The following is a 13500-nucleotide window of genomic DNA, read 5'->3' on the forward strand; positions in this document are numbered from 1 at the left end:
ATTTGGACGGTGGCGACGGGAGACCTTGGTCCGCAACTTAGATTTGTTTCCCTTCAAGCTTGTGATTTCCTAAAGAAAATGATGCTCTCTAACCTATGGCTATACGTTTCTTCTTCCTAGCTAGCTCCCACGACCAACAAACCATTCTTTTGAACAACTCACCTGGAAAGTTTTTGCGTGGAAGACTCTGTAAGCCAACAGTTCATGGACTTTTCGTGACCAAATTCCTGGGGAGCCCGGTTGTGGGTTTAATGCATTAGGTGAAATGATAGGTTGCAATTACTTCTTTATGAAAACGTCCTTCCAATTGATTCAAGTGGTCCATGTCCACATAAGTTCAACTTTCCATAGGAAGTAAGCCACCAACTAGTATCTTGCATGGGAGTCTACTTGGTTCTCTCACTTTTTCCATGTGCTGTGCATATATGAGACTTGAATTTTGCCTAGTGGGATTGGTAATCTAAGGAACCATTATTAGACTCAAAACCTAACATTAATGATATACATATACATACATACATACATACGTACGTACGTACATACATATGTACATACGTACATGTGTTTATTTATATATAATTTAAAAATCAAAGTGAATATGGTGACAAAACCCTAAATTTTGAATAATTTTAGACTTTCGCAGGATGGCCTATGTTATATTTTGCAATATGCTAGAAAACTCTTTTTGAGCATTGCAGGCCCTTCACTTCTCTATTGAAATTCATATGAATTGAAGGAAGTTCATTTATATTATAATTGGTTTCATTCTCTCCCTTGTAAAGTGAAGTGAGGTTTATAATTATTATGTTATATAGATACTAACAATATATAGGAAGCCTATCTCATTCACATTGAATTGACTTTGGAAAAAAAAAAAATTCAATTTTGCTCTTTTGAGATTTTTCACCTTTGAAGCAATATGCACATGATGCAAAAATTAAAATCCAAGTTGTCTAACCTCAACATTATTCATGTTTGGCACCAAATATATAACTTTTGCAGTTTAATTTCTCAGAATTGCATGAAAGTTCATATCTAACTACAACTTCATGTCAACACCATTGTAGCTAGTTTTCAATATATCCATAACAGAAATTAGTGCGTTAGATTTTTTTTTTTTTTGGTTACACTGGACGACTTATACAAGTCTTATATGAATACATCCAAAAAAGTCAAAATATAATAAATCACGAAGCGCTCTAGGTAGCTTCCCCTCACTAGTCCAGAGAACCTCCTAGAGTGATTAGCCATAAAAGAAACCACCCAATCCACAGCTTCATTAGCCTCTTTTGGCCCAGAAGATAATGTCACCACTTGCCATGCCTCAGATGTTCCGGAGCAAGCCACCAATATCACCAGTGCGCCCCTGGATCCAACCGATCATTGTGAGTCTCCTTTAAGTAGGATTGCGTTGGCCAACAGCACGCGTCGAGCATGATACAAACCAACCTAAGTTACCCTCAGCACCACCCTAAGGATTGAGATATTGAAGATTGGGCACCTTCCGACTGCCACCACTCTAGTGTTCAAGCCTCTGATTACGAAATCCACACTACCCCTCGTACCATAATCCAAAACACATATATCAAAGTTGACCTTGAGGAATATAGAGGGCGGGGGCTCCCAAGTGATGTACACCGTTCGAGACACTACAAGAGCAAAAGTAGAGTCCAAGGTTCTCCAAGCTATCAACGGCCTGTCGATAGACCTGCATTGGTGATCTCCGTAGCTTGCACTCGGCCCTCTCTATGACGAACCTTGGTGTAGAATTGCTCTCCCTAAAAATCTAGGCGTTCCTGGCAAGCCAAATATGAGAAGCAATATAAGTTGCTCTGATGGCCATATACCGGGTTTGAGGTGTATCGGTCCACCTCCTAAGCACCTGGGTGAAGGAGCCGGACTTGCACAGGACATCCGATGGGATATCAATAAGCCTCCACACCGGCATAGCTCGATCACACTAGAACAAAACATGATCTATAGTCTCCTTCATCTCGCACCTAGGGATGCTCATTCCATGCCTACTCATGACAGCCCTTGTTGGTAACTAACCCCAAATCACCTTTCAAAGAAATAAGGCAATCCTCGGATGAAGACCAAACCTCCAAATTCAGGCCTACTCTGAAGAAAGTTATACATGTCCCTCACTCTGACTATGAGGCTCTAGAACGTGCTCCAAACCCTTACATCTAGGCTAGCACACCCAGGAACCACTGGTAAGTACACTCTCTCTGCATGGTACTATGCAAATAGATGGCCAATCTGGTTGGAATCCCATCCTCCCTTGTCAAGACGGAGGAGATCACTAACTCGCAAACCACCCACGGCCTCAATATTGACTATGGTCGGCCAAAGCCACATCAGAAGAGTATCCACCCAAGGGTCCTCCACAACATCCATGCTGTGCCCATCTCTAATTAGCCATTTGATGTTAGCTAAAGCAGTGGAAACATGCCTGCAAATCTTCCTCCATATGAAGGAGCATATCCGACTGGTTTGAACTACCCCACTTACGATTTTCGAGCCGTATCAGGCTACCATCATCTGACTCCAAAGGCACTGAGACTCGAGGACTAGTCTTGTAGCATATCTAGCGATCGGTGCCTCTCCTTGCAAGTAGAGAGTGGACACACAGCCTCTCTCTCCCTGAATCGGTTGGCAAACGGTATCCCAGGCCAGCAGGTGCACCCCATATTCACCGCTATATGAGCCCTACAAGAAGCTTCAAAGCATTTGATAAATCCTCAACAACACTGTTTTCGGGACAACTATGTTGAATATGAGATAGACTGATATGGAGCTAAGGACCGATATCACCGGAGTTAGCCTACCCATCATGGATAATGAAACAGCTCTCCAACCCTCCAGCCGCTCTTGGATGCGCTGTACCATACCAAGGCACTCTATTATCTATAGTCTTCTCTTGGTGTTAGATCTTAAGGAAGCATGCTTATGACTATGATAATATGATTCCACTACGTCAGGAATGGGAAAGACACTTTTCATTGGTAGGTCCTTATTCCTATGGTGTAATACTTTTATGTTTTGGTAGAATCAATGGTCTAGTATTCAAAAGGGAACTACACTCTCAAAGATATGGATTACTCAAAGATATGCTTATCTAATTCTAGGTTTAGTAGGCTTGCTCCTTAAGAAGGGTTTCGTTGAATTAGCTGCCTTTGCCATCGTTGTCGCTAGAAATACAAAATTTTCATCAAACATCTTTTCTTAACCTAAACTAAATTACTCTCATATTCATCATAATTCATAGTTCCACTAAGGTTACATCATAACTCCCCATCTAAATACCTAAATGTAGTAGCTGCCAACAAGCCTAAAGAATAAAAAAAACTCCCTCTTGCTTTTCTTTGGTTCGAAAAAGCCCTCCCTCTCCGTTGAGCTGCAAGTTTGCAGTTTGCGTCCGCGTCAACCAATCGCATCACGCAAGTTAGGAAATTCTTCACAAAAAAAGGAATCGAGCTTTTTTTCAACAATTCACCCAAACCGGCCCCGGCATGGAGTTGTCCTACGTGGGGTCTGATAATTAGCACGACGGTCCCTGAGGCCTAAATCCTCGACTGCCACGTCAGAATGGAATTCTTCGGGGAATGGACGGGCAATCTGTAATAGTACCCATCCCGAAATACCTCTGCTCGGATTCGCTGACGTGGGCGTCGCCCCCTCAGGGACGGTTAAGGCCGTTTCGGATCCCCAGATATTCTTCCTCTCCCAAATTAGCCCTATCCATTTTTCTATATAAATTATTCTTTTCTTTTCGTCTTAAAAATAGATGACGATTAATAGTTTTTTCCCCTACTTTTATTAAGGAGTGGCGGGCAGGGGGGTGTCGAACTGTAGATAAAAGAAACTCGTATTTTCCTTTGGACGCCGCCGCCGCCCCCGCTCTATATAAACCCATCCCCCCCGGCCCCTAAATCGGCCCCCATACAATACGAACCCGAGAAAGCAAAACAAAAGCAAGAGAAAAAAAGAAACCAGTTATGATCGCTTATCTGGACCAGCAGCAGCAGCAGCAGCGCCTCGCCCCCGACGGCGAGAAGGAAACCTCCGCCGCCGGCGGCGCCCCTGGACCCGACGGCGGTGCCCCCGGACCCGACGGCGATCAGGATGTCCTCCGGTCTCTCGACTTCCATGCCGCCACCGATCCTGCCGCGGTCGCCGCTGCGGCGGAGGACTTCGGCGGGATCGTCCAGGCCCGGCCCGCGGCGGTGATCCGGCCGTCCACCACAGACGATGTCGCCTCCGCGATCCGCCTCGCCGCCCACTCCCCCCGCCTCACAGTCGCCGCACGCGGCAACGGACACTCCGTCAACGGCCAGGCCATGGCCGCCGGCGGTCTCGTCCTCGACATGCGCTACCTCAGCGCCCCCATGGAGCTCGTCCGCGCCGCCGAAGGCGGCGGCCTTGCCGTCGACGTCCCGGGCGGAGCGCTGTGGGAGGAGGTGCTGGAGTGGGGAGTCCGGCGGCACGGGATGGCGCCGGCGTCTTGGACGGACTACCTGGGGCTCACCGTCGGCGGGACGCTCTCCAACGGCGGGATCAGCGGCGAGGCCTTCCGCCACGGACCCCAGATCTCCAACGTAACAGAGCTGGAAGTCGTAACCGGCGACGGCAAGCGGGTCGTGTGCTCCGCTGGCTCCAGCTCCGACCTCTTCTTCGCCGTCCTTGGCGGCCTCGGCCAGTTCGGCGTCATCACTCGCGCTCGCATCCCCCTCCACCCCGCGCCCCACTTGGTAGGTAACCTCACCTCTAGGTTATCCAATCCAGTTGAATCTCTCTTTGCTCATTCTCTTCTCTGACGCAGGTAAAGTGGATAAGGGTGGTCTATAACCGGTTCGAAGATTACTCGCGCGACGCCGAATGGCTCGTGACCCGGCCCGAACCGGACGGCTGCGACTACGTGGAGGGCTTCGCGTTCGTTAACAGCGCCGACCCGGTCAACGGCTGGCCCTTGGTCCCCCTCTCACCCGCCTCGCCCTTCGACCCGGCCCTCATCCCGGCCGGCTCAGGCCCGGTCCTCTACTGCCTCGAGCTTGCACTCCACTTCAACCACGACGAACGCGGTGCCATCGAACAGGTAATTCTCGTCAGAACCTAGGGGCCTTCTCGTCATTAGATACCCGAAAGCGATCTCCTTCCCAGATCTTTTACGGACGTCCACGTTGTGCGCCTTCCGCTGGATCTCCTGACTCCCGTATCTTCCCCGAATACCCCCTGCTCCATTGCAATTTTACGATCGTTAGAGTTGTGGTTCTCTGGTAATTAGTTGACATTTGAGTGGCATTTTTGGCGGGGGGCTACGTGATGTCGGGGCGATGCCTCCAATCTACCTCTGGCTGCGTCCAAAATCCTGGAATGTGACGTGAAAGCCCCTGACGAGCCCGTGAAACATCACCACTTTTGTCCTCGTAGGGAAGCTAACCTCCTGAAATGCCCCTGATTATTTATTTATTCGTTCATCTCTGTTTTTGGCAGCGAGCGGACGAGATCGTGCGGCGGCTGCGGTACATCCGGGGGCTGGAGTTCGCGGTGGAAGCGACGTACGTGGACTTCCTCTCGCGCGTGAAGCGGGTGGAGGAGGCGGCGCGTGCGAACGGCTCCTGGGCGGCGCCCCACCCCTGGCTCAACCTCCTTGTCGCCTCATCAGACATCATCGATTTCGATCGCAACGTCTTCAAGCGAATCTTGAAGCACGGCATCGGTGGGCCCATGCTGGTCTACCCGCTGCTCCGGCGCAAGTAAGATAGCCGTTAATTAAAAGAAGTGTGATTAAAGATATAATGGTGATTAATTAATTTGTATTTTTTTTGGGGGGTGAAGGTGGGACCGGCGGACTTCGGTGGCGTTGCCGGACAGCGAGATATTCTACCTGGTGGCGCTGCTGCGGTTCAGCCGGGCGTACCCGGAGGGGCCGGCGGCGGCGGATCAGGTGGCGCAGAACCGGGAGGTCGTGGAGTGCTGCCGATCCAACGGCTACGACTTCAAGCTCTACCTCCCCCACTACCAATCCGAGGCCGACTGGGCCGACCACTTCGGCCGACAGTGGCCCCGCTTTGTCGACCGCAAGGCCCGCTACGACCCCCTCGCCATTCTCGCCCCCGGCCAGAAGCTCTTCTCTCGCTCTCGACCGCCGTCACCGGCACTACCTTAATATAAAGAAAGAAAACAAAGCTACGATAGCCGTTAGCTTTCGGAATGGCTGTCGCTGAGGATGACGACGACGGACGATGGTGGTGGTGGGGGGGGCCCGGAGGTGATGATGATGCTGGGATAGTTTTTGTGTGGGTTACTGCGCTGATGGACAGAAGATTCTTGTCTTCCCTCTTGCCATCCTTTATATCAAATGATTCTGTCTCTCGGCATACATATGTGATATGATGGTGATGATGATGGCAGAAGTTGAGCCTGGGGACCCTCTCTTGCTCAGGTTACCGAGATCTTTGTTGGACAGCTGAAGTGAGGTGATGGCCCAAGGTGCTTTTGGACCTAGTTATTATATGTCAATCACCCTTTCAATCATCCTGATGTATTGATTTAAGAAAAACCATTAGCCAGCTATAATTAGAACAGCTAGCATTTCCTGGCAAATGTATCCGTTTGGCAGAGCTCGAGAAAAGTTTATCAAGAAGTATGTCTTAAGATGGATGCCAACTTGGAGGGTGTTAGGTTTGAGGTATTGTCGATGGGTGAATAGCTCAAGATAAGATGAAGACTGCCTCCCTTTATTAAATCTTGATCAGTGTTTGATGTTATTGGAGGATTGTGTTTGTGGAGAACAATATGATTGTTTACACTGCAACTCAATCACCGAATAATATTTAAAAAAGTTTAGGTTACAATAAGAATATTTTGTTAAGGTAAAGGTCGTATGGCTGCGATGCCTACTTGCGGGGGACAGGCGAAAGCCACCAAAATGAGAAATTATTAGTTAGACCAGATCAACCAGCTCAACAGTAGATCGATCTAATTACAAACCAACATGCACAGACAAAGCAATACAGGCGTACATGTTGGTTTATGGTTGGATTGGTCCACTACTGAGCTGGTGGACATGGTCTAGCCAATAATTTTCCTACCTAAATAGAAGATAGACTGCAAAGGACTATTCGAATGTGTGCTTTTCTTTAAAAAAATATTATGAGATAGTTTAGATCATTATCATGTAAGCATGTTTTTCAATCATAGCCATCCACTACTTGAATCACTTTTGCTAAACATCGTGCTAAGTTTCTTTAGAACACAATGATTAATTATCATGATCGCTAAGTAGGCTAATGTGGTGGTCATCAGTGCAATCTGTATAACTTTTCTCCCAGGGGGTGCTCGGGGTTTGAATTGTGTCTTCTCTATTGATGCTTCTTTTGGAAATGAAAGTCGATTCACTAACCAGTTCAGAGACAGACCTACTACCAGCATTTGCCTGAAACTTATCTCTCATTTAATTGTTTCGATTTAACCTTCTTTTTTTTTTTTGAAGTATCTTATCCCCAAAATTAGATACTTAAGTTTAAGGAGACTATTTGCCTTTTTCATTATTTTTCTCTTCCTCTGTTTCACCATCAATATCTGTTGCCTAAGTAGATGCTCTAGTCATCACACCCCCTGCTTTGCTTGAAGGGCTTCTAGATTTGAGCCTTCACTAACGCATCCTTCTAATTTTTTTGAAAAAATAAAACTAAAAGTATATATTTTTAGGTTCTTATAGATACATTATTTTGGAGGGGACAAAAATGAAATCCCCATAAGACTCATTTCAGTCTTCAATTGTGAAATGAAAAATATAAACATATGTTCCTCTAAATCAAGTGATGAGCTGAACACTTGTCTGTATTTGAATTTATATGATTTCAGTTGTCTCATATTAAGCCTTGACAATATAATTAATGTCCTTGCCTTTGTGCGCTAATAAAGCGTGCGTATCTTATATCAGAAAAAAATGATGTACACGCAATTTGAATTCTGCAAAAAAAAAAAAAAATAAATGAAGCAAACTATACATTTATGAACACATATGCACATATATGTATATATGTATATATGTATGTATGTATGTATGTATGCATACTTCAGCAGGGTTTTATTTGGTTAGGCACTCTGTGAATTAATAGTGAAACAATTTTGTTTAAGAGAAGCAATAATTTTCTTGTTGTCTAGTCCAACACATGTTGAGACTTCTCTTCCAATCACTCTGCATGTTGACATGTGCATCTTCCACTTTCTGAACCCTAGGTGGGGAACACCTGGTATAAGAGATAGTACACTAATGGGAATCTTCTTCTTCTTCTTCTTCTTCTTCTTCTTCTTCTTTTTGTTTCTGTAAGGGACTAAGAACTTGAGAGGACGTTATGTTATGATAGGATTATCTGGTGCAAAAAGCAATGAGAACACGCGGATCTGCAAGTGAGGGCATGACATATAAGAAAAGCAAGAATGCCCTCAGTATGGGCATCCAGCATATCTCACTTCTTACAGTATCAATACAGCCGATTTGTCCTTTTGAATGCAAAACCATGCAGCTTTGTCCATAAAGCAGGATTCCAACCAGGAACCTGTAACTTCATTGCTTTCATGTAATGCCAAAAGAAAAGAAAAGAACTGGGCTGAGCCATGCATGAACCTAATCCAAGCCGATCTTTTCGCTTTGATTTATAACGCGCGGTTGTTTTTTTTAAAAAAAAATCAGTTGGATTTTGGTTTGAAAAAGTTCTGAACCGAAATAACTAGATTTGGTTGCGGTTTAAGTTTTCAGAATACTGATTCAACCCGACCCCACCCGACCCATATATCTATATCTATATATATATATATATATATATACATATAACTTTCATTTTTTTATATATTTTATTATATATATAAATAAAATATCAATGTGATAAATCAAATTGAAATAAATGGAATTGGATCCGTTTCAAGCGGTTTTTGTAGATGGTCGGTTCAACCTCAATTTTAGTTTTAGAAAATTGATTTAAATCAGTTTGATTTCAAATTTAACTCCAAACTGGCCAATCCAACTCATGCAAATCCCTACTTAAGATGCTAAATAAACTATGACTTAGCAACTTAGCATGTCTCACTCTTTTTATCTTTATAATACTTAGATCCTTATCCAAAAAAAACTAGTCTAAAAATATTATTTAGATTTTTTAGTCCTATCCAACATATCTCATATAGATCTTCACATATCTTTATTGTTGAAACTCCGACATTCTTACCAAGCTAGATATTCAAATTTAGTTAATTTTAATCATAAATATCATAATTGATCTAGAGTTAGCTCAAAAAGTATGCAAATTGTCTCTTATTTAAAGATCTGGTCCAAGAAAACGAATACTAATCAAGAAGATATTATTTAAATTTTTTTTAGTGCTATCTAAATAATCTTTCCAGTGCAAGCAAATATATGCCGGTACATCCACTCACATATTAAATTAACGAAATGAGAGAGTTCGTAAGTACATCCACTCACATATTAAATTAACGAGACGAGGGAGGTTCGTCCTCGGAACTCTCGATCTCAGGGTAACATAACAAATACGAGACCTAAGCTTAGCATTTCTAGAGAGTGAAAAAAGCTAAAGAGGAGTAGCTACCAAAAAAAACGAAGGAAAAAAAAGAAAGATAAAGAGGAGTGCACGTACCAAGAAAGTTAAATGCATGTACTTTATTGCTTTATTCTTTTATGTAAGAACTACATGATATCATATCGAGGCATATATAAGTGCATGGGGTGGCCCAAACCAGTCAAACGCCAGTGTCAACCCACTGACCCTGGTACTGCCTTTCCTCATAAAAAGAGGCAGACCCTTTCACTTCAAGAGCATCTGATTCCCCATGCAAATCAACTTGGATTTTAGGATTCGTGGTGGTGTTTTTCTTTTCATGCACTCGCCCATAAACGCAAACGTCCGTCCCTCAAAAGCAGCGACATGCATGAGCTCTCAGGAACTCTCCATCTCCATATGCAATTATAGCACTATGATTTCTCTTCCCAACAATCAATCTATTCTTTGGTGTACTTCAGCAGCGTACTTTAAACCTATTTAAGGTTTAAGTAATGCGATATATATCTTGCACGAGAGCCTAAGGCTTCCCACTGTAGTACACCAATCGAGGAGATCTTCCTTCCTCCTTCCCCCTGTCAGGCATGCATGCATGCATGCAAGGTTCCGTCACACAAATCAAAGAAATAAATATAGGGCTTAGTGCTAACCACTTTTAATGAGGGCTACATCTCTTTCTTTCTTGGTGTGCATTAGCCAATAGGATATTCGCACAAGTGCCAAAGTAGGTTCTTTAAGAAAAGGAAGCCTATAAGAATGGTGCTTTATAGACTTCAAGCCCCAAGCACATCGCATGACGTGGTTGAAATATTCCGAATGGTTTGGCATGCTTGGAGATTAGGAATGAGGAGAATCTGTGACGTTAGGGGATTTGGCTTGGCTTCAACTTTAGACTACTAGGGAGCGTGACAGCCAACTCGAGGCACATTTATATATACTCACCGAGGCACCTCTTGAGTGGGTTTGGTAATCGGTAACATGAATGAAGAGAGAGAGAGAGAGAGAGAGAGAGCGAAGAGAGGGGGGGGGGGGGGGGGGGGGGGGGGATGTGGAATAAGAAGTTGTTATAATAAGATCAAGTGATACGTACATTGATATATACATTCACTCTTGTATCTTATTTATAAATTAGTAATGTACTTGCTAAGGAACGTAGAAATATATACTGCAACTCAGAAACGCTCCAAAGGTAGAGAGGAAAAAGTGGAAGTGGGAGAAAATTTAGATTACCATCTTCTTAGGATGAAAAACAGTCTATGTTAGAGTCTTTCAATATTTTGTTTTTTAGAATGAAGCTTTTAATTTGAAATCAAAAAAAGCGAAATCAAAACCATATAACAACAAACTTGGCTAAGTTACAAAGAAAAGTGTTTGTAATATTGAAGGCAAAGTAGATACTGGAAACTATTATTCAGTATTAAATGGATGGGGATTGTCCTGTGGTCATACCCCTCTAGAGATGCTATGTTCAGATCTTAGATAATGCATCCCCAAATATTAGACCTGGGTTTTTTTATTTTTAATGTTGATGGCAAACTACAAACCAAGCACACCATTCCGCACTATTGAGAGGTATGACTTCAGAGCCATGCGCTGTGCAACTCAAGTTCCATGCAAGAAAATTCCCTACAGATACCATTTGGGGTTCAGTGCAATTCCAGCCGCAATGCATGGATTAGCAATAGCAGTTTGGTATAAAGTTAGTATTGGTAGCACGATTTTACATGAAGATGCTATGAGATTTGGCATTGCTCCCCCCCACAAAAAAAAAAAAAAAAACTTGTTGCATGTTACCCATGCAAGGACATGTTTCTTTTTTAAATTTTCCAGCATGAAGCATGAAGTCTAGCACTAGTTATGCGAGTTTTAATTGAGGGGATGCAGTATAAGAGGCTCATGGTTTAGGACACTGACCTTTAATAGGCCCACTTGGGTGGATTCTAGTGTCCGTAACGAAGGGGGCAAGAGCTTTCCCAACGCAGATATGTTCTTTCTGCTCATCCTTTTAACAGCCAGAGTGAGTGCCGAGAACCAGCTCTCAGCTTGTAATTTTTTATGTAAATTTTTCTCTCTCCAATTTTTATATTTTTTCATTATTATTTTTTTAAATTTTGATTAGTGCTTGTTCTAGATCTTGGACCAGTATATTTATTTGACACCGAAAAGCATCTCATTCTATGTAGTATTAAAACAAGGTTATTTTGATATGTGGCCAGGCGATGTGTGGATTAATTAAATTTGTTCAGAACATACCTTTCAAAGCAATGATTTGATTATTGGTGGTTTCAAAGTTTATCATTCAGTGTGGATCTAGAGCTTTCAGTGATTCATTATGTGAAGATGCAAATTGTGTAGTTTTTATTGTGATTCAATATTTGGATATTGTGATGACTGATTTCACCAACATTAATACGACTATCTTTGCTACCAATTGTCTACTCCATAAATTGAACAACACTAATTATCTAATTGAAAGCCTATGGCCAAGTCATATTTGATAGGACAAGATTTGTTTAATATCTTGGAAGGGTCAAAGGATGCTAAGCTGATATGGCCAAAGAGATTCATATTAAGAAGTCAAATCATGCAAATGAGATCTATGTTGAAGCTATCCAAGATGTGGATGCTTTTGTGAAGATTTAATTAGTCATAAGTTTGAACAGTTGACTAGTTTTGAATTAAGTAGCATTAGAGATCAAGTAGTAAGCCGAGATGTTTGGTGTTGATGATAATTTGTGTTGCGCCTTGGTATTCAACAAGGCTCTTGCTGCACCGATTAGTCTCTAAGTTACTCCAAAGTTTAAATAGTTAGAAGATTCTATGCATGAGGATTTAATTCATGTCTAGAAGGAGCCAATATACACAAATATGTAGAGCTGCACTTACACAAAAATAAATTATGGAGTGATCTAATTATCCATGAGATGGAAGAGCTAATTAGTTTTGGAGCTGCTCAAGTAGAAGCATACAAATATGGCCAAAAATTTATTGCTGATTTTATTTGTATGTAGTTAATGACTAGTGTTATGATGAGTAGTGATTGCAATTAGCAGCTTGATATTCGATGGTGTAAATTAGATGCTTGATGGAATTTACACCAATGATTATAGAGTCAATGTTGAGAGAGAGTATTGGAGGATGTCATTGACTTTAAAACAAGTATTGGAGGAGATAGATCGATAGAGCTATTTTTCGAGTTAATCTGCATTATTTAATTATTGCTTCGAACAATTGTTGCATGTTGTTGTTACTATGGTAATAATGACAGTAGCTACTATGGTGTTTTATGACATATATAAGTTCAACATTGTTAGCATAGAGTTTATATAGAAGGGGAGTGTTGAAGGTTGTGCTAAACAACCAAGTTAACTTAAACTAATAGCTGGTCGGTGTAGGTTAGCTTGTGTGAGCCTTAGGCTCGGTGAGGGAGGAGAATGGAGAAGAAGGGAGAAAGCAAAAGGGGCGAGGGAGCAAATGGCGCGGATGTTGGAAGGAAGTAACTTGGTGGAGGGGACTGCGGAGAGGGAGGGAGTGGGGGAGAGAGAGAGAGAAGAGAGAAAGGGTAGTTTATACATGGAGGTTGGCCCCTCTCCTATAAATGTGGCCCCTCCTACATCTTAGGCATGGCCCTCCTAAATTTTTGAGAAAAATAGATATCCTTCTCCTCTAAGTTAGCTGCAGAGGAAATCTTGGCCCCTAAATGAAATGGCCTTGTAACTCTCAAAATCATGACCCTCCATTTATGCGTCTAAAAAACTTGACTAATCAGTATCTCTCAAATCCAAGTTTTGATGCTACTAGATTAGTCTAGTAAGAGAGAAGTTGTAATATGTGTTAGATTCTTTGATGGAAGCTACAAAGATACCAACATGTTGTTTCTCACTTCCTCCATTTTTTCCTAAGGGCCCTTTTGGTT

The 13500-nt window shown here is 42.8% G+C and overlaps 1 protein-coding gene across 1 annotated transcript; it reads left to right on the plus strand.

Moving 5' to 3' along the window:
- Window positions 1-3854: 3854 nt before the first annotated feature.
- Window positions 3855-6773, plus strand: LOC103704900 (cytokinin dehydrogenase 11-like). Its single transcript, XM_008788392.4, has 4 exons — window positions 3855-4754; window positions 4826-5098; window positions 5497-5759; window positions 5842-6773. Exons 1-4 carry the CDS (start codon window positions 4002-4004, stop codon window positions 6170-6172), a joined length of 1620 nt encoding a protein of 539 aa, XP_008786614.2. The 5' UTR covers window positions 3855-4001; the 3' UTR covers window positions 6173-6773.
- Window positions 6774-13500: the final 6727 nt, after the last annotated feature.

Source organism: Phoenix dactylifera, chromosome 8 (genome assembly GCF_009389715.1).
Source record: "Phoenix dactylifera cultivar Barhee BC4 chromosome 8, palm_55x_up_171113_PBpolish2nd_filt_p, whole genome shotgun sequence".
NCBI classification, from domain to species: domain Eukaryota; kingdom Viridiplantae; phylum Streptophyta; class Magnoliopsida; order Arecales; family Arecaceae; genus Phoenix; species Phoenix dactylifera.

Excerpts from the sequence above, each read along its gene's own strand:
- LOC103704900 (XM_008788392.4), top strand. The coding sequence starts at position 4,002 with ATGATCGCTTATCTGGACCAGCAGCAGCAGCAGCAGCGCCTCGCCCCC. Across the intron at positions 4,755-4,825 it reads TCCACCCCGCGCCCCACTTG|GTAAAGTGGATAAGGGTGGT; the intron begins GTAGGTAACCTC and ends TCTCTGACGCAG. Across the intron at positions 5,760-5,841 it reads TACCCGCTGCTCCGGCGCAA|GTGGGACCGGCGGACTTCGG; the intron begins GTAAGATAGCCG and ends TGGGGGGTGAAG.